General features: G+C 42.1%; 1 protein-coding gene across 13 annotated transcripts in view; it reads right to left on the bottom strand.

Moving 5' to 3' along the window:
- Positions 1–5,168: 5,168 nt before the first annotated feature.
- KIAA1217 (KIAA1217 ortholog) overlaps positions 5,169–27,773 on the bottom strand; it is a 264,429-nt gene continuing 241,824 nt past the window's right edge. For 5 of the 13 annotated variants that reach the window (XM_019531949.1, XM_019531966.1, XM_019531982.1 and 2 more), the window contains 8 exons: positions 24,371–24,869; positions 21,486–21,681; positions 17,596–17,750; positions 16,815–16,961; positions 13,126–13,239; positions 8,122–9,813; positions 7,520–7,645; positions 5,169–6,826 (listed from right to left, as the gene is read on the bottom strand). In XM_019531949.1, coding sequence (XP_019387494.1) covers positions 6,335–6,826; positions 7,520–7,645; positions 8,122–9,813; positions 13,126–13,239; positions 16,815–16,961; positions 17,596–17,750; positions 21,486–21,681; positions 24,371–24,869 — 3,421 coding nt within the window. In that variant the 3' untranslated portion in view covers positions 5,169–6,334. Of the gene's footprint in view, positions 7,646–8,121; positions 9,814–13,125; positions 13,240–16,814; positions 16,962–17,595; positions 17,751–21,485; positions 21,682–24,370; positions 24,870–27,773 lie in introns of all 13 variants that reach the window. The other 8 variants (XM_019532014.1, XM_019532030.1, XM_019531957.1 and 5 more) reach the window with 7 other exon arrangements.

Here is a 27,773-nt window from a genome sequence, read left to right on the forward strand (position 1 = left end):
AGGTCTGATTGTAGCCTGTTGCATCCTTCCAGTGTGCCCACATCCCCCCACATCTTAGTGTCATCAGCAAATTTGAACAGGGTGCTTTTTACCCCTCATCCAAATCGCTGAAGTCCTCAGGACTGATCTAGCTCCCTGGTTGAGATCCCCTCCACCACACACAAAGTAACCTGTAGACTTCTGCGCGCCAGCATATAACTGGCTCTTAGCTTTATTTCTCTTGCACTGTTATCTATTTATTGATGGGTAAGGAGGTTACTCCATGTCAGGGTGCTGTGCTAAGAATGTCTCGGGTTCCACAAGACCTTGCAACAGGATGCCAGTGGCTCCACTCTGCTGCCACTCTTTGTAGCAGATAGTGGCTTAGACTTCCTCCTTCCCGCCCATGTTCTTTCCAGCTGTAAGAGAGAGGCTGAGTAGATTTGCTGTAATTCATTCACAGTAATTGTGGCAAACTCAGGAAAAGGCAGGTCTGTAGCCAGAATGTCTAAGGTTACAAGAAACACCCCCTCCCCCAGTACAGAAACAAGCACATCCCATCCCAAATGGAACAGCTGTTCATTTCTGGTGACCTGCCCAGTGGGAGCACAGAGCACCTGCTGAGGGTTCCTGCAGAAAACCCACCATAATTATGAAACAGCTGAAAGGCTTATGAGTTCCAGCCTGGCCTGAAATTCCATTTTCCAGGGCCTGCGCTGCAAAGCCTTCTGGCAGGGTAGTGAGGATGGGATAGGAAAAAACAAATACTTGTTATAGGCCAGTTGGTGAAACTGCCTGACTGGGAAGGCCAGTATAATTCAGTTCCCAGCTTGCTGAATACCAGTCCAAGGCTTTTTTTGTTGTTCAGAGAAGAAAAAGTGCTAATCATCTGTTTACTAATGAAATTGCAGGGCTCAGTCTTGCTTGTGCTCACTCTCTTGCTGTCTGTCATACACAACTGTCTCTCATACTCATTTAATAGCTTTTTGTCTGAAGACTATTAGTCTTATTGCCAGTCCACAATGTACCCTTTCTGTATTGGTATATACTTGTAAATAATGATGACATTTTAAGTGGCACATTATTTTCTTATATATTCTGTCCAAACTAGTGCACATGTATAACAGCCCAGTGGACACCGCAGTCCTGATTCTTCTGACTTGAACTGTTCACTGTGTGTAACTGTTCACTGATGTAAAACTATTTGGCTGCCCTGATGCAAGTATGTTTTCACAGAATGCTTAACTGAAGCCAACAAGTTCTTTAAGTTGCAGGTGTTACAAGTCTCACTTGAGACAGCCTTGTTTTTGCCCACATGTTCTCCATTGGGGCTAGGGACAGAAGTTACATATAAACTGGTTTAAGTGATCAGACACTGGTTTAAACCTGTAACAGAACAGAAGCTCAGTGCACATAAACCATTTTCAAAATGGCTGAAACTGGTTTGAGATAGACCTGATTGACTGTAGTATCAGACTTAACTGATTTGGGTCAAACCAATTTATGAAACTTCCTTCCCAGACCCCCTTCTGGTTCAAGTTAAATCACAGTCCCCCGGCATCCCAGCATGCTTTGCAGCCCTGGGCTGTTGTCTGCTCCAGCAGAGAAGGGCCAGGGGGTGGGGTGGGAAGGAAGGGACTGACTACCACCCCACCCCGCCGGTAAATCCTGGCTGGTGTCTGAGGCCAGGGACAGGGGTTAAACCCATCTTCCTCTGTATAAAGAGCTGCTTGGTTGCTAAATTGACTGAAACTTATTGCTGGCTGTGACTGTGGACTACAAATCCCAGAGGAATCTAGAAGCAGGAAGAAAAAATGATGAGCAAACCTGGAGAGTCCTGCTGTTGTGATTCTGGACTGCAAATCTGAAAGACCTCTGGGGCAGCAGGAAGAGGAAGGAATCACACAGCCCATGCTGGCTATGTACTAGAGAGCTGTGCTCTAGTACCCCCCAGCTTCTGGCCAGAACCATTGCAGGCATGTGGCTACATTTCATTAATTAAAATGAATGTGTTTCCAGTTGTTTCTCAGTTTAATCTCTGCATTTTAGACTAATTTACAAAGACCTCAGGCTTCAGCCTCGGGCTTTTTGACTGTCTGTACTTAGCCTGGTAGATTAGGACATCAGTTGCACACAACTTGTGGTTGGGTGTTAAATAGCATCTGAGACCAGCAGGGTCTACTTCATCTTGGCTACGCCCAAATTTAGCATGGCAGCAGCAAGAAAAAAAGTTGGAAAACAGGTGGAGTAGAGAAAGTGCCGCTGTACCTTGGAGGAGCAAAAGCACGGTCAGGTCAATGTAGCAAAGCTGGACACGGGAAGATCAAGTTTTGCTGCTGGAATGCATTTAAGTGCAAAATATACCAGTGTCACAAGGTGTAATTTGGCTCCCTTGCTCACTAGGTATTCCTTGATGGAGAAGGCGTGCTAAGTTGCAGACAAAAGTAAAGGGGTCTAAGTTTTGATGACTTTCCACCTAGGATCAGAGAACTGTCCTAGAGAAAAATAAATAGCTTAATTATGGGAAGCAGCCATCCAATAATCCTTAACAAAAAAAGTGTGTCATGTAGGGTAGAATTTAACCCAACCCTATCTGGGTATGCCATACCATGCTGGAGATGACCAGCCTGTATTGTTTGTATTCATTGCATCATATACAGAAATATAATAGAATACTCTCTTCTTCTCTGCTTAGGCTGGTGTGAGCCTTTACTTCTAACTCCTTCTTTGCTTGAAGGGAGTTTTCCTTAGTAAATGGCAATGTCAGTGCAGTGTATGGGGGTTCAGTGATCACAGGTAGGTACAGAACTTAACTGATTTGGGTTAAACTGGTTTATAAAACTTCCATCCCAGACCCCTTCCTGGTTCAAGTTAAATCGCAGTCCCCTAGCATGCTTTGTTTCCCAGCCCTGGCCTAGGCTATGCAGTCTGCTCCAGAAAGCAGGGCTGGCTCTGCCCCTCTGCTCTCTAGCTGGAGCATGAGGGCTGGCTGACCAAGCCTGGGGGTAGGAAACAAGCCCAGATGGGGATGCAGCCCAGGCTCCAGGGGGTGGCAACTGCCCCCACTCCCAGGCAAACCCCACCTGCGGTCTGGAGCCAGGGAGGGGGGTGGTTAAACACCCCCTCTGCTAAAACTTACTGCTGACTGCAACTGTTAACTATAAATCCCAGAGGCACCTGGAAGCATAAAGAGGGAGTGATGAGCAGTCCTGCAGAGTCCTATTGCTATAAATTTGGACTGCAGATCCCAGAGACTTTAGGGGCAGCAGGAAGAGGAAGTGAACACACAGCCCATGCTGGCTACATGCCAGAGAGCTGTGCTCTAGTGCTCCCTGGATTCTGGTCTGAGCCACTGCAGGCATGTGGCTGAAGTTCCTAAATCAAAGGTAAACATCTGTTCATTTCTGTTTCAATTTAATCTATGCAGCTTAGATTAACCTGCAGAGACTGAATTGATTCAGCCTCAGGCTTTTTGACTTTCTGTACTTAGCCACATCAGGACAAAAATATTTTTTGAACTGAAATTAGAATATGTTATAGTAGACATCTGACTTTTAGTATATGATTTGTTTTTTTCACACTCTTCCGTAACAGTAACGTATGTTGACCAAGTGCTCTACCATTAGAAGGATGCCCATGTCACTTACCTTCCTGTTGAAGCTGGAGCGGGGTTCAGGTCAGAACGTAGTCACAAATCCTGTCTAGATCCAGACAGAAATGTCTGCCCACTCTGGCACTTTTGAAATCTTAAATGTTAAGGACCAAGTGGTTTTTAGCATAACACAATTCTTCAATGGCCATTATTATGGAAACAAGCCTTAGATATAGTAATTTGGTATTCAGGATGAAAAATCATGCAAGAGTTTTGAGAATCTGAACTCTGAGGTAAGTGCTTGGGAGGAAGAATACTGTTTGCAAGTCAGTGTGAAACCTTAAAGGAGTCTTGAAAAGATGGCTATACATATCGCTGTTAATCATGGCAGAGAAGCTGACCTGGGACAGTAAAAGCCTACTTGATGTGAATGATTCAAGGGCATGGAGAAGACAGAGGAATAAATACAGCCCTGTGTACAAAAACTGTATATTAGCTAAGGAGCTAAAGAGGAGGAGCGAAAACAAAGCATTGGACAGAATTAAACCTTGTAGGCCCAATACGCTGAAATCAAAAGTACGTGGGATCCAGATCTACAGAAGGCCTTTAGGTTCCTAGCTCCTTCCCTACGAAGGCAGCTCTGATTTGGGGGTTATACCTGATGGTTATCCCTCAGCTGCTCAGAGCCACGTAAGTTCTGCTTCCCTGTCTATGCTACCATCCTACAGCACCGTCTAGGAAGCATAAAAGAAGAGAAGTATTGGACTGATTCTTCAACCTGAGCCCTTCTAGAAATCATACCTGCCACTTGTTTTTCTTCCTGCACTTGCTTCAAAGGGTGCGAACACACACATGCTTGGAGTTCTTTCAAGAGAGGAACATTTCAAAAAGGACAGCAGCTGGCAGTTTAAATTGTTGTGTGTCAAGGAGCTGAGAATGATTCAAGCACAGCAAACCCATGCCTACTTTAATACTCTCCCATCTAGGGTTAAAGGTGGTGCAGATTTGCTGCATTTACAAAATATTCCACTTTTGAAAGGTCTCCAAGCATTCATGTGTCCACATCCTAATTGTCAGGCATAGCCACAGGAAATAGGGTGCAGAATGGCTGGTGATGAATTTCCTGTGCTATACCTAGTGCTCGAGTGAGTACTGAACACCCTGCAGGGAGGCACGGGCCAAAAGAAAGCTTGAGCTTGGGCATATGGAACCTGGCTGGCTGGCAGGTTTGGGAGCAGGTCAGAGTAGCCACACAGACATGTCACTTACTTTTCTTTCTGTTATTGCCAATTACAGAAATGAAAAAACCCAACAAGAACCATATGGGAAAAGGCGCCAGCACTTTCTGTTTAAATAATCTGAATAACTGAGGGTGCTTTTTTCTCCCTCTAAATTTTTATTTCTTTTTGCTATTTGTCCAGGTAACTCTTCAAAAAGGCGAGTGAGACTTAACTGTGAAATCAGTGGTAAATGAGATGTTGGCCTGATCTTAGAAAGATTTGCAAAATTTGCTCATTGATCTCAAGCTGTTTTACCTTTAAAGTGAATGGTTAGAGTTGGGACCATCATAAAAGTTGTTAGTGACAAAATACAAAAATATAAGCATGCAGCCCTTTATTTTTTGCAAAGATCTTTGCTTATCATAGTTCTGTATCTTACATTATGGTGTTATACAAATATATTTATTTACAAAAGCACAATCTGTGCAAGCTTGTGTGCAGTTTTTTCCATTTGACCAATGTCCACCTTTTCCACCCCTTTCTCATATATATATATATATATATATATATATTTTTATTATTATTATTTATTTATTTGGAAAGCATGCATAAAAAGTAACTTTGGTGTGGTAAAACTACTCTATGTGCCCAGCCACATACAGTATTTATTTATATATATTTATATATTTACACAAGTTTGCAGTTTACAGAACAGTACAGAAGTGTACATTTTAAAATCCACAATGCAATACAGTCTGAGGTTACCAGTAAAATAAAACAGAAGGAGAAAAGGTGTATTTAGCTAAGAATAAAAGTAATCAAGCAAATACCTATATGAAAAACAATTTATTTTTCTTGGATAAGCAAATTATTAAATATACTCTGAATGGCAGTGCAATAAGTTTATCTGCCTCATACACACTGATACCAGTCTTACTCTGTTTCTTGTGTTGAGGTTTACTGTCCAGCATACTACTTTTAAATGTATATTATAATAGTATCAAAATGTTTTGGCAAAAAAGATCTTGAAAGGAACCATGACATTTTGTTGACAAAAATAGAAATCTGTAACAAAGCTGAATAACACTAAAATAAAAGAAAAAATATTTTAGTTTCAGTTTTACAGTTGTGTATAATCACACTTTAGTATATATCTCTGTTTGCTTCTAGTCACCATAATGAAAAATAGCTTTGTACAAAACAATTACCAAAATTCTCGAACCATACATTTTTCTCCATGCTCAGTACATTTGGGTACACACACTCAAATTCACTAACACTCGTTCGCACATACCTTTGCACTTTTTGTATCAGGTGCTGGATATAGGAAGAAAATGCTCTATCATAATTACAGTAGCAACAGTTTTACAAAACAGCTTCACTCTAATCTATAATCTTAATTCAGTATTTAGCACGTTTAGTATTAAGCCTCAACCGATACAGCAAAATGGATACATTCCCCTGCTAAAATATTGTTCGCGGATTCACTGATAATGAATAAAAGCCTCGGTGAAGTTGTGCACACTAGTATATTTTTTATCCTTTAAGATGTTTCCTTGGCTGTGGGTGGAGTGGACTTGCTGGCATTTCCATTCTGTGACTTGTAGCTGGTGAAGCTAGGTGTATGGATTGTCTTGATGCTCTTCAAACCTTGATTCAGTGAAGTGGGAGAAGTAGAGGAAGGGGGGGAACAGGAGGAAGGAGGGGATGGCCGGCCATTTTGAGTCTGTTGTGAGAATGAAAGATGGTGACCTTTACCTGTATAAGTGGGGTTCTGAAACTTTAAAGAGCCATTTGAGACTGAAGGAATTAGGGAGGTAGAGTAAGTAATGCGACCTGTTGGAGGACTAAGGAGGTTAGAAGAAGGAAGGGATGATTTAGTAGGTGGAATAAGAGGGTTAGAGCTATCAGCATTAGAAGCAGGCACAGAGCTGCTTTTCCCTGAAGTAGGAGAAAAGGCTGGGATCTTAGAAGCAAGTAGGGTAGGGGAAGTAGCTTTATAGTCCCCACCAGCTTTCTTAGCACTTCCATTAGCCTGCAAATAAAGATGGCAGGAGACAGTTTGTCAGAAAGCCAGTAACATGATAAATCAACAGGGCACGGGAAAACAGCCCTGCAGAGAATTAGAATTAACAGTTCAAGGCCTAAGCTAAGTCTTGCAGCTGTGGACTGGACCTGGTAAAACCCCCAAAGTGTAGAATCAAGAGTGCACAAAGTAGGAGAGGAAAGAGAGAGAAAAGGGAGAGCAAAGTTTGTGCGAGAAGTCACTTCAATTACAGACTGCTCACTACGCTGGCCATGCATCTAAACTGTTAACGTGAGAATGGAAACGTTTGGATGGAGTGTTAATATGCATCTAGAGCAATCCATTAGATAGGTTAGTATCAGTGATTTCCCTTAAAAACTGTGAGCAGAGGCTCTCCTGATGAATCACTGCATTTACCAAAGGGAAGGAAACAGGTATCTGACATCTTAAAATTACAGCTGAATATTGAAGTAAAAAAGCAGAAGATGTTTTATTGCAGACGTGCATGCACAAGCGTGGTGAAAGTGTAACGAGGATCGTTAGATACTGTCATGCCCCCAGGATCCAGGATGTCCAGTTAGATTTCATATGAGTGATAAAAATCCATGATTTGGTACAATTTTAGCCAGTTATTTGGCTTACATCTTTTTCTTTAAATACCTTTAAACATCCATCCAAATACTGGGTTTAGGGTAAAACTACCTGTCTGTACTGGCGTGGGTCCTGTAGCTTGTGCTGTTTGCCTGCTTTATCCAAGCTGTTTTGTTGTCTACTTTTTGTGGCCAGGGGTACAGGCATCCTGCTGGTCTGTGGAGTGCCACTGGAGCCCTGTGAAAAGGATTGGAGGGGCAGGAGGAAGACAATGAAAATACAGCAATAAATAGCAATGCCTTTAAAAAAAAGCGGGGGTTGCACTTGCACCCCATGCGCAAAGAAGCCATGTGTGAGAAGCCATAGAACTACATGCAGGGAAAGCGTCATGTTCGCCTCACAAGCCACACCACTGGTGTTAATGTCACGAATCAAATGGAGAAAACTGTTCAACTACTGATCACACTGAAGTCAATACCAATGTCATTTGTCATTTCACACAGCAGATTATTGGCCCGCCTTCCCTGCATTGCCCGTCACCAGTCAGCAGCAAAGGTAAAAACAACAGTCAATTAGCTGTTAGACACCTAGTGGGGAAACCAGACAAGCCACCTGAAAGGAAGCAAACAAATCATAAGACCCCGTCTTGCTTGATGGTGATTATTGCAAATTTTAGAAAGCAGCTGGAGCTTGGAGTTCTCAGACTAAGGTACCTTACGTGAAGCTGAAGGGATTGATGAGGGGGGCTCTACCCCCGCATGACTGGCATCCAAAACTACGAGTTCTCTGGGCAGAATTTCTGGAGCTATATGGGAGGAACATGGGACAGTGGTTCCCTCAAGGCTGTGTGCGCTTTCAGGGACAGACTTTGGACTCATCTCACTGATGGTATTCTCCAGTTGTTTAATTGTCTGCTCAAGGCTGTCTAGTGTCCTGTATGTATTCTTTCGAATTTCATCAGTCCTAGAAGTCTGTGCTGTAGTCTCAAGAGCGAGTTCTTGGTTCCCAGAAGTATTTGTGTCATTGTCCTCAGGCTGAGATCTTGTAATTTCAAATCTTTTAGCCTCCTTATGTTGCTTTAGAGTCCCATCTTCCTCTTCCTCTTCATAAACCACAACCTGCAGGGTCTTCTTTCCCGTTTTGGTTCCTGTACGTATGGCTTGAGTTAGGGCAGCCAGCTGCTTTTTAGGGAACTTAAATTTAAACTTTTTCTTAGCATCCTGCCTGCTTCCAAACTGGTCAGGAGAATCCAACTTCACTTCTGAATCCAAACCATACATTCGGTTAAATTTGTGAAACTTGCTCTTTGTGATTTCCTTCTCCTCAGGAACTGTGACTTCGTTGAAGCTAGAATGAGACGGAAGTGGAAATGTATATTGTTGCTCACCTCTCTGACTTCTTGAATAATCTGCAGATGCTTTCCCATCAGTAACTGCTTGTAATTCTTTATTCTGTGTCACCAACATTTCATTTTCTCCCTCCTCATCCTCCTCTTCCTCTTCTATTTTCTCCTCTGTCATCATTTTCTCTAATTCCTCATCACATTCCTCAAATATGGTTGAAAGTCTCTTATAAGCTGATCTGATATCCATTGGTTCATCAAAAATGATGATGACTGGTTTTTTATCCAGACAAACTACTGGTTCTTCATTCTCTGTAATCTCTGGCAGACCTTGCTGTGATGTCTGGTCCTTTCTCCCATCGATGTTAACTGTTTGTATATCTCCTCCCTTTCTGCTTACTATATCGTGAACTTCTCCACTTGACAGAACCTGAACAGCCGTTTTGGTAATCATAAAAGCAATATTCTCTGTTGGTGGGTTTTCTTCGCTTGGAGAGCAAGTTAGAGAATCTGTCTCCTCAACATAGTTTACATTAGCATTTCTTGAAATTTTAGGCCTCAGAACAACCTGACTGTAGTCAACTGCAGGAACCTCTTGCTCCTGTGGTGACTGAGGTGAGGATGCATCTTGAGTTTGTAATTCTGTTTGCCTCTTAAGAGGCAACACGTTGCCAACAGGGATACGTTTGCCTGTACTTTCTACTGGTTCATTTGGGGACATGCCGGGCCCAACATCTCTCAATATTCCATAGCTCAGCTTTTGTTTTCCACTTTCAATGGCTGGATAATGCCCTTCTAAGACATCTTGCATTTCTTTACTTCGGTCATCTTTTGGCAGGTTGATACTGGTGAGACTTGTGCTGACACTACTCAGGTTGTTCTTGGAATAGTCCTCGTCTGCAGACCAACCCTTGCTGAATGCAGAATTTTCATTCACTGAAAAGCTAACTCTAGTGTCAGCTAAGCTGGAAGCATGAGACCCCATCTCTTCTTCAGTTTTCCCTTCCCTCTTCTCCTTAGGATGGTCACTATCCTTTGGAGATCCTGCTGTATCCCCATACACCTAAGGGGGAAAGTTTGGATTACTTGGTTAATATGGGCTGTTATTTTTAAAGCTTTTTTTCCCCCTAGTTAATCACCACCTCCGCAGGTGAAGCGTAGACTTTGTGAACGCATCGCTCTGGGAACTGCTGCAGAGCCATGTCCATAGCCGCCATCTGATTTCTGTACTTCTTCACAAGGAAATCCCAAATTGTGGTAGGACAGTGTATGAGGTATTACTGTCCCATGCTAAGCAGGTGGCTGGCAGAGATTCTAATCTAAGACTGCTCTCCAGAGTGCAGAAGCCCACCAGGAATCCCGTCTCCAATACTGCAGCCCCTTGACCCTTTAAGGAATTTTTGAAATCCAGAGTATAGTTTGCATAAGACCTGAAGCTTGAAAATGGATGCAGTGTTCAACTAAGTCAAAGTAACAGAATCTGACAGCTGTATCCTATTAACACCCAGGGACTGTCCCTGTTAAACTTCTTTTTCTGATATTACCACAAAACTTTGTCTAGTCCTGAGAAGTAGACAGCTCGATTTTAACCAATTACATTTTGCTACCTTTAATGTTCTTTAACAGGGGCAGACCATCACATCTGAGAGGCAGAGGTCATGTCACTACAGTCTATGCATTCTTAAATTATTCTACAAGCGATTACTAAAAACTGAAAATGCTCCTTAAAACAAAATGAATGGAGATGGAGAAACCTCTGAAATGCAAAAACCAGAAAACCAGAACATGAACTCACTTCTTTAAATGAATATTTTAACAGACTTATAGCGATTTAATCTGCTGGCTCAGGGTCTTATGAAATCACTGCTCCTGGAAGCACAACCTATAAAATGATTTTTAAACTGACCCGTTTGCTCGTATCTATGAAGGCTCTCGAGTGAGGTCCCTGGCAGACTATTTCAGAACAGAAAGCATCAGGAAAAGGAAAATGAGCTTGGTTGTTTTTTTTTTTTTAAGTGCAGGTATTTCTATTTTCAGGAGAGTGACAAGAAGGCCTGCCCTTCAACTTAAAACTCCAGAATTAGTCTGTGTTGTTACTTGTGGTTCCTGTTGTGGTGTAAAGTGACTGATTCAGGAGACCAATTCTACAAATACTACTTAATAAAAGCTTTGGGAGATGGAATTGTGCCCTGCACCAATTTTGACTGTAGTGAGTCAAAAGATCAGCGGTCTGCTGATGATCACATAGCATGTCATCAAAACTTGTTCAAATATAATACAATACAATTGTTCAAATACAGTATAAGAACAATACTAGCAACAACATCTGCATCCAAGCTGCAGGCCATCACTCACGCAATTCAATCTCTGAAAGAGAAGATGAATTGCAGTGATGATACAGGAACTAGAATAATTTATGTTATTTCAAGTGCCGCCTGTTCTTTCAATGCAGAAGTCTCAATATTACTGTGAAGCTCACACTCAAAATGACAGGAGGATGAAAGCCAGACAGTAGCTGCTTGGTCTGTGACTTAATGACTGAACTATGTACATAGTTTCGTTGGCACTAATAAGGACTGTGTAACTGCATTAAAGATACATTGGACCCGAAATGTGAATAGGGACAAATTGTCAGGTAAACCAAGCAAGGAGAGTTCAGATTCAGATTGACCCTGTCCATATTTCACATTGTGGTTTATGCATCAAAAATACACATATCAGAAATACCTTGTTAAATTAGGCCCTGGGTTCAGAAACCAATGTCTTTGGTTCCCTCTAATTATACTCAAGGGCTCTCTGCAGCTCTCAAAATTGAGGCCTGATCTATTCAGTGACATTTTGGTAACCCTGGGCCCATACCTACAATACAAACCAATTACTACATTTCACCTACCTCCATTTCCTTGTGTTTTCCATTACTCTTTAGTATGTCACACTTCTTGCTCCAAGCTTTGGTGCAGTATTTCTAGACATCATCCAACAGCTCTGATGCCTTAGAAATGGCTGCACTTTTGAGTGAAATTAGATGATACTTGTATATTTTATATATCAGTTGGTGTCAGACTGTTACAGTCCATTGGGTTAAAAGACACTGTACAAATGCAAGCTTTCATTGCCTGACTCCTGTGGTGTCATGTTGTTATTACTACAATGAACAGGTTTAACTTTTTTGAGGGGGTGGGGAGGGGAAGGGAACATGTTTTCATAATGCTGTATAGAATACACAAAATCTGGTGCAAATATGATCATCCAAATCTGTTCCTAGTAGCATTCATACAATCCTTCAGGATACAAATAGCAATATATTCATTATTTTAAAAACCTAATGCATTTTTGTACTTCAAGCTACATGTTGCTGCTTTGGTTTTTAAAATAACTGACAAAGGGCTTAGAGTTAGAAGATGACCTAGTTCTGTAGCCAGAAGGTGCCCTCGTCATTAATATGAAGATGCTTCTTCAGCACCTTGTCCCAACAGTCCCCTACGGTGTGTCATATGGCTTTGCAAGGACACGCTACATGTATAGGATTTAAATCTAAAATACCCAAATCGCTACATTAACTCTGTGGCTGATTCCACTTTTGTATTTTCAATGTCAAAATAATTTCAACAAGATTTCTTCCAAATTAAATTTAATTAAGAAGTTCTAGGAATTTAAAAAGTTGCCCACTCAAAGAAAAACACCATAAGCAAGGTAGAAACCTGCCAGACCTCAGTGTTGCTGCTAGATACTACCCATCTCATTTGATCCATGTCCTGTGATGTAAAACTGTGCTGCAGGTTTAAAACTTGGGAACTAACTTCAAGAAGTGGTTTCAGAAGTTGTTCTGAAGGCAAAATTGGGCCTTCACAGCCTGACATTTAGAGCTTCTGTGGGTCGTCCTCATTGCTAAACAGCATGTGCCCAAACCTGGGTTAGATGCCTTCAAAACAACCAACTGCTGAGTAGCTGTGTAATCTAAAATAAGTCAAGTGCGATTCTCCTCAACTGGAGACGTACAGAACCTAGACAAGACGACTCTCAACTTAAGGCTACAGTAGCACTGGGAGGGTCTTGGGAACTCTTTCAGGGAAGCAGCAGGCCTCACAGGAGAAAAAATAGATTGTATATCTCCTTTAACCTTAAATTTCATGGCATTTTAAACTTTTTTGAAATTCTCACATTAATGTTAATGAAGAATGGACATCATGTTAGGCACATGCACTAACATAACATCCCATCTGACTGGTTTTTGACCCAGATTGGGATAAACGCAAAGAAACCACTAGGAGAGAGGAGAGGGCATGAAGGACTAAGAAGACACAAGATAGTTTTGAAGCAAGGAAAGAAGGTTATGGCAAGAATGGGTGGCATGTTTGTAAGTGCCACTTGTTACCTTCTTTTCCTTGTGATGCATTAAAGTTCCAGGCCTTGTGTCTTTAACATGTGTATCATTTCTGGACTGTTCAGCATGACAGTTTACATCCGTAATAGAGCACTTCTGGAAAGCCTAGGGAATTAAAACACTGCAGATTATCAGGAGACCTGATTGCATTGGCACGGACCCTACCAAGTAAATTCTATTACAAATAGGACATTCATTTGAAATTTGGGCATGCTGCTGCCCAGTCCTGTCGAGCCTTCTGAGATGTTGGGTTACCAAGCCAAGGGGGGAAGATTGATTTAATTTAGTTGTGCTTCTGTTGTGAATTTTTGGGTAAAATGGTATTTTCAGATTGTGCAGGACCTAGCCCAGAATGCTTTGCAAACATCAACTGAAACCTCCTGGTGTCCCTGTGAGGGGAATATCCTGTTTCTCACTGCATGGATGGGGACACAGAGGCATGCAGAGGTGAAACAAGTTGCCCCAGGTGGACAGGAAGAGTGTGGCACAGTTGGAGACAAAAGCCAGACCCCACACCCAGGTTCTAACCCCATCATATGACCATCCTGCCTAATAAATAACTTAATTTCACAGAGCCCTAGCTTGTACCTTTAATCCTAAATAGGCATTTCCTGTTAAAAGCCCAGTGCAAAACAGTGAAAGAGCAAGACCCTTGATGGTAAGTGCAAACAATGTATTAATGAGCTCTCTTTCCGGTATTGTGTTAATTCTGCTTTACCAACTAATGATACAGGACTAACATGGCCATTTCCCTTGTACTTAATCTGAGAAACCAATTTACTAGAGAGGCTGCTGAGAGGATCAGCTGCTCTGCAAATGATCTGTTGTACCTTGCAGCAAGGGTAAAGCAGCACTTTGGCAGGATTTGGGTATCAGGAAATAAAGGGGAAGGGGACAGGAGTATAAAAAACTCTCTCTCCTACCACTAGCTCATTCAACTCCTGACCCAATACCATCCAGACCCCATACAAGTTATAACTAGCAGCTGTTATTAGCCCTTAATAACATCTCAAAGGGAGACAGCCTTTTATTCATGGAGCTGTTTTAGCAGCAGAGGCCATTGCCAAAATACACATCTGGTACATGCCAATGACAGTGATGCTGCCCTCCGGCAGTTTTAGCATCAGGTCCTTATGCTATTATCCTATTTGTGTCTATCCTCGTTGCTTTCCCCCTCTTCCCCTATTTCCTCAAATCTTGCCGTCTTTTCTCTGAAACCTGGTCTCGAACCATGGTGCCCACCCATGTCCCTCCCTCTCCATCTCTGCAACCTGTTTCTATCAGCCTACATTGTGGCTTCCTCAGGATGGCACCAACCACGCTGCAGGATGCTAAGTTCTGAGGTATGCAGATTCTTCGAAGCCTACGCAGCTCATATTTTCTCTCTCTGTAAGTAGCTGAGTCCAAATAGCAGGAGCGCACAGGCTCTTCCCCTTTCAAATTCTGGTGCACTCTGCAGTGAGAAAAATCCTGGTGGCTAGGGGCTCCTACCACATCTTAGAATATAGACTCTTGTGCCCTTCACTTTGCTGAGCAGTTGGTTTCTCTACACTCCCCCTGGGTGTCCAGCCTGGATTTCCCACTCATTCTTAGTTCAGAAAGGGAGGAGGGGCAAAAAGTCACTAGCACAAGGACATTGTGCAGGTGCACAGTGCCACCTGCAAGCTCTGGAGGTGACACTGGGGGCATTTCCTAAGGGAGGCCAGCTCCACTGTCAGTGAGGTAAATCAGCAGTAGAGGAAAGCTGCCTGCCTGAGACAGTGGCAGTGGAAGTGAATTGCACCTTTGCAGATGAGCAAGTGATATTGTTACAACAAGCATCCGAGTAACTATGCAATTCATTCTTGTCACTACCATGCAATTTATACCACTAATTATTGGCTAAAATCAGGCACTTCCCTGAGCAGAACACTCCTCCTTCCCTTGCTCATTAATGCCTTTCCAATATATAAACACGGCAACTCATTATAAAATTCAGCACTGGAAGTTTCTACTGAAGTTTTTCATTAAGTTCTACTTATATACTCCCCTTTCAGAGTCACAGGATGCATCACCAGAAGCATGTACTTGGATCATCTTGGCTAATATCCTATATGACACAGGTCATTAAGTTTCACCAGTGACCAGTGAGGATATGGCAGCAGCAATTGAGGCTGCTATGAGCTGCTGTGTATGAATGCCAGGCTTTACTTGCACTGAAAGCTATCCCCAGATGACCCAGCGGTAAATGGTACCTAAGCATATGGGCTGGAGAGTCAAAGGGCATGGAACATAAGGCCACCCACCTCACTCCCTTGATATATTGGCATTCCCTTGATTACCACTGGCTTTAGAGGACTAGTGTATGTTAACCAAGCTAACCAACGGGCTGTGAGATCTAGGCCAGTTTTTGTGACAAGTCTTGGATTTAGCTAAAGCATATCCAGAAAGGCATCCTTATTGTTGCCTTGATCTTAGACATCAAGACAGAAAATCCATCATTTCCCCATGCAATTTATTCCAAAGTTATTAAGCCTTACTGTAATATATATATATAGTGCTTAATTTCTAATGAGAATGTATCTGGCTTCACCTTCCAGCCTTTGTTTATTCTTACATCTTTCTCTGATAAATTAAAGACCCTTTAAACCTAGTATTTCCTCCAACCTCCACACTATAATCATATCATCTCTCAATCATCTTTGACAAATTAAACAGCATAAGTCCATTCAGACTCTTACTATATTATTCTAACCCTTGAATAATGTTTGCGGCTCTTTTCTGCACCCTCTCCAGTTTTTCAATATCCTTTTTAAGACATGGACACCCAAACACAAGTGCAGTGGTGGACTCTCCGATGCCACAGACAGAAATGAAATTCTCTGCTTACTAATCACTCACTATTGTGCTGGGAGGTCATGTGGAGTTTCTTGCCCACTATGACCCCTAACTCCTTTTTTAAAGTTAATGTTTTCCAGGATACAGTTTCCTCATTCTGTAGGCATGTAAGAGGTGTGAAATGCATCATGGTTTGAATTTGCTTGGCTTATCAAAAAATTGAGGTTGCTTTATAGGGCTCCTCTGTCCTCCACATGTTTCTGGGAATTACTGTACATTCCATGACTATGCTAAAAGCTGGTTTTTGTTACAGTGCCATTGTCAATAGTCTAAAACAGCTGCAGGTATTGTAAAATAAAAGGCCACCTAGTGCATGGCTCTTCTTCTAGGTACCTGCTAGAAGGATGTATTATATTATGGGACACTGTCAATCCTGAAATTTACTGGCAAATGTAAAGATGAATCTGGCTATAGGGTTAAGTGTCAAAGTAGACAATCCCAAGCCGCTGAACTCTCACCAACTTAACCAGGGCTCTTTGCAGCTTTCATATCCAAGTCTTAAGTAACAACCTCAGGTCAATGCCAAACTCATTTAGTGAGTCCATCCAAGCAATCCCATCCACCTGTGTCACAGAACATCCTCCAACCAGCAGTGCTAGTGCCCCTGTGTAACATCCCAAAGGGTCCTCCTAGACCCAGGCCTCTTGAGTAGAATAGGTTGATATTGCAGAATATTGATATAGGCACACTGTGGAAATGGACAAACCAATGTGCTCCTGTCCTTTGTGATCCGAACTAGAGTGGAGGCAAGGTCTAGACCAGCAAGCACCATCATGTGGGTACAATTACCTGCAAGTGCATACCTGTAATTCAGCCATTATTTTGTCTCCTTCCTCTTCCTCCTCATCCTTTGTGACAGATGCTGTGGCAGGCCCTGGCGCCCGGGATGATGCCTGATCTTCTTTAGATACTCTGGACTGTGCTGTTTGCCCAGCATCTTCGGTGCATTCCTGGACAAAGCCCATAAAGAAAAAGTGCATTGGGACCATCCAAGTGCAACACAAACATGACATGCAATAACAGTGCAACTTCCTGTCTTGAAAAATCCCTGTTTTTTAATGGGCTCTCTCAGAAACAGGCTATCTTATGAACTCAAATACTGCCTGTGTAAATATAATCCTGATGTGGTATAACCTGCATGCATGAGAAAGGGCTTGGCTCCCCTTACCAACTCCCTCCCTTATATTGTGTTATGAAGAATACAGCTTACAAAAGCAAAGAGAAAATTATCTAAACCACCTTGGTGAGGTCTCCTGCTTCTCTCAGCTGATTTTGCCCATCTGACAAAGATAGGTTTTTTATTTGTAAACTTCTTATGACATTCATAATAGAAGCCACTTGTGCAAGTTGCATGCTGCATTGTTAGAGAGAAGGGTAGCAGAAGACTGGAGGAAACAGGACTGAACAGTCTATTGCCTGATTTGTCTGATCAGCAGTGTTTTCTGGTGACCTATTTCAGTCACCTCTCCATGCTACAAGTCTCAACACTTTTTTGTGGTTTATACAAACAACTGAAATTTGGGAATGTTGTATGTACCAGTCATTAGTCACTAGTCTGATTAGCTAGAGCCTGACTCATCCAACCTTCACAATGGGGGCCTCTTTTCTGACTGCATAGATGACATCTCCTGATCGTGCTGTGGTCAGTCCTGAGCCCAGCAGGTAGCTGCGACGTGGTGGTGGTGGAGGGGGAGACTTCACCAGCTTGTCATTTTCTTGTTCTGCGTTGGGAGCCTCTTCTGCAAATTAACAAAGCACCAAGGAACGATTATTTCCGAGGAAAGAAAACTGGCATTTGTACCCTCACTCAGCAGTGGGAGAAAGAAAAACCACTCTGGGATCAAGAATAAAAGAATGGTGCAAACAGGAACTCACTTAGGATTCATGCTGTGAGCAGAACACCCCACTGCCTTGAGAAAGCCTGCATTAGCACAGAGAAATCAAGCCACCATGTATGGAAGCTTGCACTGAAATCCTTGCTCCACTACAGTCAAGAGGTTTGGATTTGATTCCAGTGCATGCATCTGGTTCATGTGCTTAGCTAGTCACACTTGTAGCTGGCTTGCTTTGCAAGTGTACAGTTCGACCGGTGCATCCAAGCAAGTAAACGCTTGTATGGCTTCCTCCCCTCTTCGGAAAATGGGGCTGCCAACAAATCCCAGCAAGAGTTGTGACTCCTGGCTGCTGCTATTCTGGCAGCTCTGGCAGTAATTAAACTGTTATTACACCATCCTAACTCTATCTTCTAGGCACTTTCTGGACTGTGCTAGGGAGGGACCCAAAGGCCTCTATTACTGCTGCTTTACACTTTGCTGTCCACACTGAGACCTGGGAACACTAGGAGAGCAGGGGACAACCAGGTCAGGATGACACCCAAGTCTGCCTGTCGATGCAAGCTGCCAGTGTTATTTTACTTACAGCTCAGTTCAGGGTAACACACAATGCTGCTCTTGCACCAACTCTAAATTTGACTCTATCCCACTAAAGAGAGTTTCTAGACCACAGTGCATTACACTATAGCCCAACATCTTACATATCTAGACATTACACCTGGAAGGAGTTCTAAATGATCTGAAGGGGACCCCAGCTCTCCTAAGGAGACCCTCCCTGCCTTACAAATGGATCCCCTCCCCCACAGAGCCAATATCCCTCCTTACAAGCTTCCAGTGAAATACTTTTCCTAAAATCAAGCATTACCCTATTTGTGGTTTCAACACAGATTAATCTCTTTTGCAGCTGTATGTTTGCAAACAAGCTCAGTACAGCATAGACGACTGGAAGGGGGGGCAGTGTCCCCCCACCTCCCCCTGGGTGGTCCCACACCGCTGGCAGTTTCTGCGGGTGCTTGCCAGCCCTGTCCTCACCGCTGCCAGCTTGTGCCGGTGCTCACCAGCCCCATCCCCATCCCTGCCATCACTTAAAACAGAAAGCATGGAGGACAGTGCAAGCCCAGACCCAGACTACTTGGATCAGTATGGCTCCTTAGTTAGACTTTGGGCTGGCTGTGCTAAGGTAGGCTGCTGCTTGACTAGAAATATTAAAAATGAAGCCATTTATTTCAGGTGTACAAATACTAAGTTAGGCACCCAACACTGGCTGCACAAATACTAAGTTATGCACCTGCCTCTAGGCCCACAGGTTTTTTTTAGTTCTGGGCCTTAATTTTCATCGACTATCTTTGCTATCAAAACTAAATGAAACACTGAAACTTTCTATTTCGCACAGCTTTTTCAAAGGGTGCACACAAAGTTTGCCGAGATAAGATATCCTGATTTTTATGTTTCTTAGGGGAAAAAAATATTTCAGGTTATTAAAGCTTCTGGATAGAGAGAAACCAGATCAGTGCATTCTAGTATGACCCAGAAAAGCATACAAGAGGCCCTGGCAATATGTTGCTAAGGTATTCTGTGTATTGTAGGAACAAGAAGAGATTAGTCAAGTTGGGCTCCATTTTCCGTCTGTCATTCATTTTCTAAGGCCAGGGTGGACTGTAGAACATTGAAACTTGCTTTTTGAACTGTAGAAGATTTGGGTAGTCTGTGAAATGCTTAATTAAGAGTTAAGGAAAGGCTCTGCTGTTCCCTTAAGTTATGTAACTGTTATATAGGATTCATTGTGTACAACTGCAGACAGACGTTTCACTTGCATCACTTTCTCTAAGTCTGCTAGCTGCATGCCATAAATGGATTAGTTAACTATGGGAGTAGCAAATGTTCCACTCTGTTATTGGCTCTCAGACCTCCTCAGACAGTCACAGCGCAGTGCTCCATTTATTTTCTCTGGTTCCCGTTTTTCTGTGCTGAGCCCTTCATTACACAAGCTAACACTGGCTGGAGTCAGGAATTTTACTGAATAGCACAAAAATTCTAAAATTATTGTATAAAGTTTAAACTTTTTTTTTTAATATTATGCCACATGTCAATAAATATCTAAGAACAATGATCTAGAAATGGGGGTACACAGTTAAATCTCCAAGTTTGCAGATGTTACAAAATTATTCCAGGTAGTCAAGCCACAAACTGATGGAGAGCAGCTTCCGAAAGATATTATCAAGCTGAGTGGGCAAAATGGCAGACAAACTTCACTGTTGACAAGTGCAAGGTAATGCACCTTGGGAAAAATAACCTCAACTATATGCACTCAATATTAGGTTCTGAGTCTGTTATGACTCAGGAAAGATACCCTGGAGTCACTGCAGACAGTTTTCTAAAAATGTCAGCTCAATGTACAATGGCAACCAAAAAAGCCAGTAAAATATTAGGCATGCTTAAGGGAATTGAAAACAAAATGGAAAACATCATCATGCCATTATATAAATCCATGGTGTGCCAATGTCCCAAATACTATGTGCAGCTTTGGTCCCCACATCTCAAAATGGACATAGTAGAATTAGAAGAGGTACAGAAAAGGACAGCCAAAATGATAAGGAGTATGAAGCAGTTGCCATAACTAAGGAGAGCCTAAAAAGGCTAGGACTCTTCAGCTTGGAAAGGAGAAAGCTGAGGAAGGATATGATAGAGGCCCATAAAATCATGAAGGCTGTACACCAAGTGAACAGGGAACTGTTGTTCACCAAGTCCCAGAATACTAGAAAAAGGGGGTACCTGCTGAAATTAATAGGTGACAGGTTTAAAACTAACAAGGGAATGTACTTTTTATGTGGTGTGTTTTATGCAACGTGAGTTAACTTGTAAAATTCATTGTCACAGGAGATGGCAAAGGCAGATAACATAACCAGGTTTCAAAGAGGACTGGATAAATTCCAAGATCTATTAATGGTTATTGAACAGAATGGTTAGCAATGTTTCCTCTGGCATTTCTAAACCAATAATAGTAGATGCCAGGGAGGGTATTTAATAGGGGAACTGATCACTGTAGATCCATCTAGTTTAATGCTCTCCTTCTATAGAGCCCATATCAGTTCTCTTAATATCCAATCTAAATTTCCCTTGTTGCAACAAGTTAAAACTGTTACTTCTTGTCCTGTTCCCTGAGGCCATAGAGAAGAGTTTAACATTATCCTCTTTTTAACCACCGTTCAAGTATGTGAGGATTATCAAACTGCCCGTCAATCTTCTCTTTTCTAGATTAAATAACTGGACACAATGCCATAGGTGAGGTCTCACCAGTGGCAAAATAAGCAGAAGAGTGAATTTGCAGGCAACTTTCCTAGTTTTTTGTTTGCTTGTTTGTTTGTTTTGGAGGGTGTTAGCCCAACAAGAACACATTGACTCATAGTAGTATTCTGGTACTATTTCTATCAATTCTCTAAAGAGTCACTGCCTTCCAGTAGTTCCTCCTGTTGTGTTAGCAGGGCTTTCTGTCATAAATAGTAGCACAGATAAGGCCAGAAAGACATACAATGTTGAAGCTGTGAAGAAAATGCATATACCTTCACTATCTTTTTAACTCAAAAAACAACTTTTCTCTTTTCATTTCCCAAATATGCAAACCTTTAGTTTGCATCAGCTTACCATGGCAAACCTTATCAGGGACTTCTAACTTGTCTGCTGCATCTCCTTTCGGCATCACTGTTGACTGTGGAGGCATCTCTAGCTTAGGGATTGATTTCATGATATTGGCCTGTGCCTCTTCCAAAAGCTTTTCAAACTCTTGTCCATTGTAGTGGTCAAGGTTCTGCCTTTTCTCTTCCCATTTCTTTTCTGCTTTCTAAAGAAAATCAGTAGAATGTGTCACTGCATTCTAGATTTTAGCTGGCTTGTACAGTTACTTTTAAAACACCACATACAAACTTTATGAATCAAAAACATTTAGATGCTCTCAATTCTGATTTGTAATGAAGAGGAATTCCTGTGTTTGGGTCAGTTCCCAGTAGGCAATATGTCACACTAAATATTCACTACATACAGTTTAATGCACTTAAAGCACACTGCAACCGTCTGTTCTGGCCTGCAGACTTCAGCTAGCAACATCATTTCCTATACAGAACATTAATTGCAGAACAAGTGAAATATCAGCATAAATTGCCTAAGAAAGCTTCATTTTTCCTATAGTTTCTTCTGGAATTATTGTAAGTACAAGCATTTGTTGGTTCAGGCATTTTGGGTACACCTTGGTAGGAATGAGAAGTACTCATTGGCTGCACCTGCACAAGATGCTGACTGTGCAGTTGTTACTGTGCAGACATTTAGTACTTGCATAACAAAGTACTAAATATAAATGACTGTGCAGTAACTGGTGTTACTGTGCACTAATGTCCCCGCACAGTTGCATGGTGATGCTTACTGCACAGTAGCTTGTTACTACTACATAGTAGCTCAGAACTACTGTGGAGTAGTGTCATGTCACAGTTTGTGCCCAGCAATGCTACTGCACAGTACTAATAAGCTATTGTGCACTAAGTGTCTTGTTTAGATGTAGCCACAGATCTTGATATGTGAAGATTTTTTTTGATTGAATAAAATGTTCTGACATCAGGATTGTTGTATACTTACTTTGTCCATTTTATCTTTTTTTTTAAATTAATCTGCCTTGTTTAAGAGGCTGCACGTACTTTGCTCACTGGAGTGAAAAGTTGCATTGTAGGTCCTCTTTACATGTTACAGGAATTGCAATTAACTGGTTAACTGTGCAATTACCTTAAGACCAGCTACACATGCAAATTAACTATGGCACTATTAAAAGCTCCAACCAGCTATAAAGTTAGACCTAAAAAAATTGTACTAGCTTTATAGTTGGGAGCAATTGAGCTGTATTATAGTAGGGTCTCCCCTGTGGCTGGGATCCCCAACAGGTGACAGGGCTCTCAGCCACAGGGACACATCATGCCCAGTGGAAAAACCCCTGGGCCCTGGAGATTGTGCCTGCCATGATCCCTAGGGCTCGGGGGTGCATGAAACCCCTAAGCCTTAGGGATTACAGCTACCTCAATCCTCAAGGGTGGGAGATTGTGACTTCTGCAGTCCTCCAGGCTAGTGGGATGTGAGATGCCCCCATGGCAGAAAGCCCCTCGCCTGAGTGGGCTCCCAGCTACTGGAGCTTGTTTCTTCCAGTACAGGGGAAGTCAGGATTAGGCTCTACCTGCACTGGCTGTAAAGCATGATGGGATTTAATGCATGATTTCACAATCATGTCTCCCTACCATACATGTGTGGCATGGCAGGAGGCACAATTGTGTGGATCAGGCAGTTAGATCCAATTAAGCCTGTATCTGCACATGTGGGGGGTGGCATAGTTTCTGTTAAGTATCTGCTGTAATTCCATACAGCAGTATGGAGAAGACACTGACTTGGAGTTAGGTTATGAATATTATTCATTATTTAGCAGTAGGAACCATGACTATATGTTGCAGTTTTCCCATAAACCAAAATAGAAAACACAGAATTAAGGGTCATCCAAATACTCATAATTCCACCTCCATGCCTTCTGTACCCAAAACTCCACAAGCCAGAAGGAAGTTTTATATACATACTGTGCCTGTTCTTCCCATCAGCCACCAACTGGGTGTTCATGTAGCATTGAACATGATGTATTGTTACATTACTGCAACAAAATACTCCTGCTTTCTTTGATGCCCAATATGGTGAAAGATATAGGACAGACTTTTCCTTTTCTCAGTTTTAAGTGGGTAGTTTCAAAACAGTCTCCCTTTCCGCAAACCATAAAAGGTTTCAGATTTAAAAGTTACACTATACACCAAGAGCATAAGATGACCAGAGGGGAGGGGGGTAGAAATAACACTTATATACAGAACCTAAGTCTTGCACTACAGTTTGCCAACTTGGCAGCCATTCTATACCCGCCTCTCCCCCCAACCAAAAAAAGGAACTCCAGGAATTTAAGACCACACTGAATTTTAGAAGCCTTCATAAAAAAAATCTTTCATCAGAAGATCTCCAATGTTTGGGTATGTTGCAAATATGCACAGGGCAGAAGTCTAGAAGACACAAGGCAAATTTTAGGTAGCTTTGGTGACCTTGCTTGGCATCTCCACATTTTTTATATACAGACATAAAAAAAAAAATCAGGAATTTTCAGGCTGACAAAATCCTATTCCTATGTCCCAATTTCTACTATGTTTTCATAATACTCTTATACAATCAATGGCTATTTATAGAGTTTACTCAAAATTAAGATTTTTCCCCTCAAGATTTAAAAGAAACCATCTTTAGTAATAATTTCTTCAAGCAAATAAGCATTTACACACAGTACCTGCATTTCTGAAACATGTCAATACCTTTTGACTTATTAAAAAACTAAAGGGCTAATATATTCAGAAGTGCTTAAGGTGAAGTGTGGATCCAACTCCCACTGGCTTTTTCCACTGGTGCATTAGAAAATCCCACCCAACAAGTTTAGGCCCCAGAAGAGGGAATTGGTTAAAGAGAATACACCACACCTCAATTGATACAGCTCGGTTTCTGGTACTTGCACTGTGAATTTCTTCAATAAAAAGGCTTTGCATGGTGGAACCACTGACAGAGACCTGTGGTGACTGCGAGGTCTGTGATTGCTGGCTTGCTGCTGTAGACTCTGGTACAGTGACTGAAGTGGTGGGAGTCTGATGGTTTGTTGCTGATAAACCTACAGAATGGCTGGCTGCTGAAGGTGAATTCTGGGTATGGTTGATCAGCGCTGAAGAGTGCTGAGACTGCTGGATGACCACAGGAGAGCTCTGTATATGATGAACTGTCATTGTAGAGAAGGGTATAACTTCTGATTTGACTGACGCTTGTGACTCTGCTGTAACTCCAGCTACATTTTGCTGTGGATGTCCATGGATATTTACCACCTCTTCTTGAGTTTTCAGGATTTCAGCTGCTGTAGCTTTTTCCATAGCAGTGTATTGCACAGCTTGGACAGGATCCACACCTTTCAGCAGACCTTCCGTAACGTGTCTATTGAAACAAGTGAAACACAGAAGCATTCATTACTTAGCATATATTCAAATCAAGTTAGTGTTTTATTATATACTTCCCCTTATTTTATAACACAGTCATCAGCATTAGTTGTGTTTTGTAACAATGTTTCTTAAATCTCTTGGTTCATCTCTTGGTGTATGTGGTAAATTGCTAGAGTGTACATGAAAGGAAAGGAAAAAGGAAATAAAATGGAGGAAAAAGAAAATGCAAAGAACTACAGCATTACAATATGTCTAAGGGTACTGAAAAAGTTGTACTTTGGTTGTAGCAATATGAAGTAGTATTTTTTTCATCAGATGTAACAAAGTATCACCAGGGGTACACAGCAGTGTAAACAAACTAAGAGGCACATCTAACACCCCAAAAGTTTTAGAATCACTGATTTATACTGGTGCCTCCCCCAGTGCTGTTTGAAAGGAAAGAGACTGAAGCCAAAAGTTTCCAGTTCTATGCTTAGATGCCTTACTACAGTCGGTGGCATGATTCTGAGTCAGTTACACATTCAGTTTTGAAAAGGTTGGCTTTAACATTTTCATTTTTTCAACAAAGGAGTCTTTCATCACCAAAAGGTAACTGATGGCCAAATTCAGTTCCAAAACCTACTCAAAATATTCAAATAGTAGTTAACAACTGAAGGAGTTTTCTCAACCAACTTCTATCTGTCCAGAATTTGGAGTAGTGCAGGGGTGGGCAAAATGCAGCCTATCAGGCCATTATATCCAGGCTGCAGGGCCCCTAATACATTTAGAAAATTAATATTTATCTGCCCCTGGCTGCCTGTCGATGGCTTGCTAAAACCCAGTAAGTGGTCCTCCACCCGGAATAATTGCCCACCCCTGGAGTAGCGGCTAACGAGAGACACAAAAATAGAACAGTTTTATAACTTTATCTTAGTACTGTTGTCAGCTCTCTCCAGGTCCAAAAAACTTTAACTGGGTTCAGAATATAATTTGGTGCAGCGTTTCTCAACCAGTGGGACGCAAAGGTCATGTAGGTGGGACTTCAACTCATTGCCTGACTGAAAAAATCAAAGTTGTTTTCACTTCAAATAGATGAATCAACAGATATTGTGAACAGTGGGGTTTTGTTTTTATCATGGACCAGGGTTTTTTGACAAAATGGTTGGTGGGACATAAGGTGCAAAAGGTTGAGAACCACTGATCTGGTGTACTATGGCTTAGCCAGTCATTCCCCAGTTTGTATGTGTGCATGTGATTATTTCATCTCAAGTGCAGGGCTTTGCACTTGCCCTTTTTGTTCGGGACCAATTCTGCAGTCTATCTAAGTCATACTGGATCTTAGCCCTGCCCTCCAGAGTGAGCGCAACTCTACCCAACTTGCTGTCATCTACAAATTTGCTAAGCAGGCATTCAATCTCAACATCCAAATCATTCATAAAGATATTAAACAATACCAGTCCCAGGACAGACCCACTGGGAGCCGCACTGATACCTCCCCTCCCAGCTTGATGTTGAGCCCTTGAGGATGACTCACCGAGTACGATGACCCAACCAGTTTTGTATCTACTTTACAGTACTTTAATTTAGTCTGTATTTCCTTAGCTTGCTAATGAGCACGTCATGGGAGACAATGTCAAAAGCCTTGCTAATGTCAAGGTATATTACATCCACTGCTCTCCCCTCAACCAGAGAGCCTGTCACCTTATCCTAGAAGGAAATCAGGTTGGTCAGGCATGACTTGCTTTCGATGAATGCCTGCTGGCTCTTCCTGATCACACTAGGTGCTTTACAACAGATTTTTCCATGATCTTTCCAGGTACTGTAGTCAGACTTACTTGTCTTTAATTCCTCAGATCTTCCTTCTTCCCTGTTTTAAAGATGGTCATTATATTTGCCCTTTTCCAATCATGTAGGACCCAACCTCCACAAGGTCTAAAAAAGGACAGCTAGTGGCTCAGAAATTCTCTCAGCCAATTCCCTCAGCACCCTACAGTGAATCCATCTGGCCCTGCTGACTTGAAAGCATCTAGCTTCTCTAAGTAATCCCTAACCTGGTCTGCCACTATTCTAAGTTGTTTGACTCTTTCCTTATCTTTGCTGTTAACAGCATTTGTCATCTGGTAGCTGCCCCTATTTGTGAAAACTGAAGTGAGACAGGCATTAAATACTTCAGCTTTCTCCGCAGCGTAGCATAAACTATGATTGACTTCTGTATTCCATAAGGGACCTATGGCTTCTTTGGTCTTCCTCTTGACATACGTGTCGAATCCCTTTTTATTGCCTTTTATATCCTGTGCCAGCTGCATCTCAAATCGTTCCTTGGCCTCCTAATTTGTTTCTTGAATGCCTATGCAATACTCCTATAGTCCTCCCTAGTACTATCACCAAGTTTCCACTTTTTGTAGGATTCCTTTTTGAGTTTCAACTCATTGAAGAGATTGTTGTCCAGTCAGGATCATCTCTTCTCTTGCACTTCTGTCCCACTTTTCTGTTGCATTGGGATGGCTTGCTCCTACACCCTTAAAAGGATCTCGTTAAAGTACAGCTGGCTCTTGTGGATTCTTTTTCCTCTCAGACTTGCCACATAGGAGATGGTGCCCACCAGTTCCCTGGTTTAACTAAGTCTGCTTTTCTGAAGTCCAGTGTCTTTATTCTGCTGCTCTCATTTCTTCCTCCCTTTAGCACAGTGGTTTCCAAACTGTGGGTCCCAACCCCAAATTGGGTTGCAATATCAGTAGATGGGGTCATTACAAACAGAGATGTGGGTTTTCCACAGTGAGAAAAACATGGGTGATCAGAGGCAGGGAGTGTCGCATGCATGTGTGAGCCAAGTGGAAGTAGAAAATAGCTCCCACGGCTCCCTCCAGGTAAGTCTGGGGGGGGTGGGGGGAGGGCCACAGACAATGTGTTGGAAGAACAG

Source organism: Crocodylus porosus, unplaced genomic scaffold (genome assembly GCF_001723895.1).
Source record: "Crocodylus porosus isolate Cpor-Errol unplaced genomic scaffold, CroPor_comp1, whole genome shotgun sequence".
NCBI lineage: Eukaryota > Metazoa > Chordata > Crocodylia > Crocodylidae > Crocodylus > Crocodylus porosus.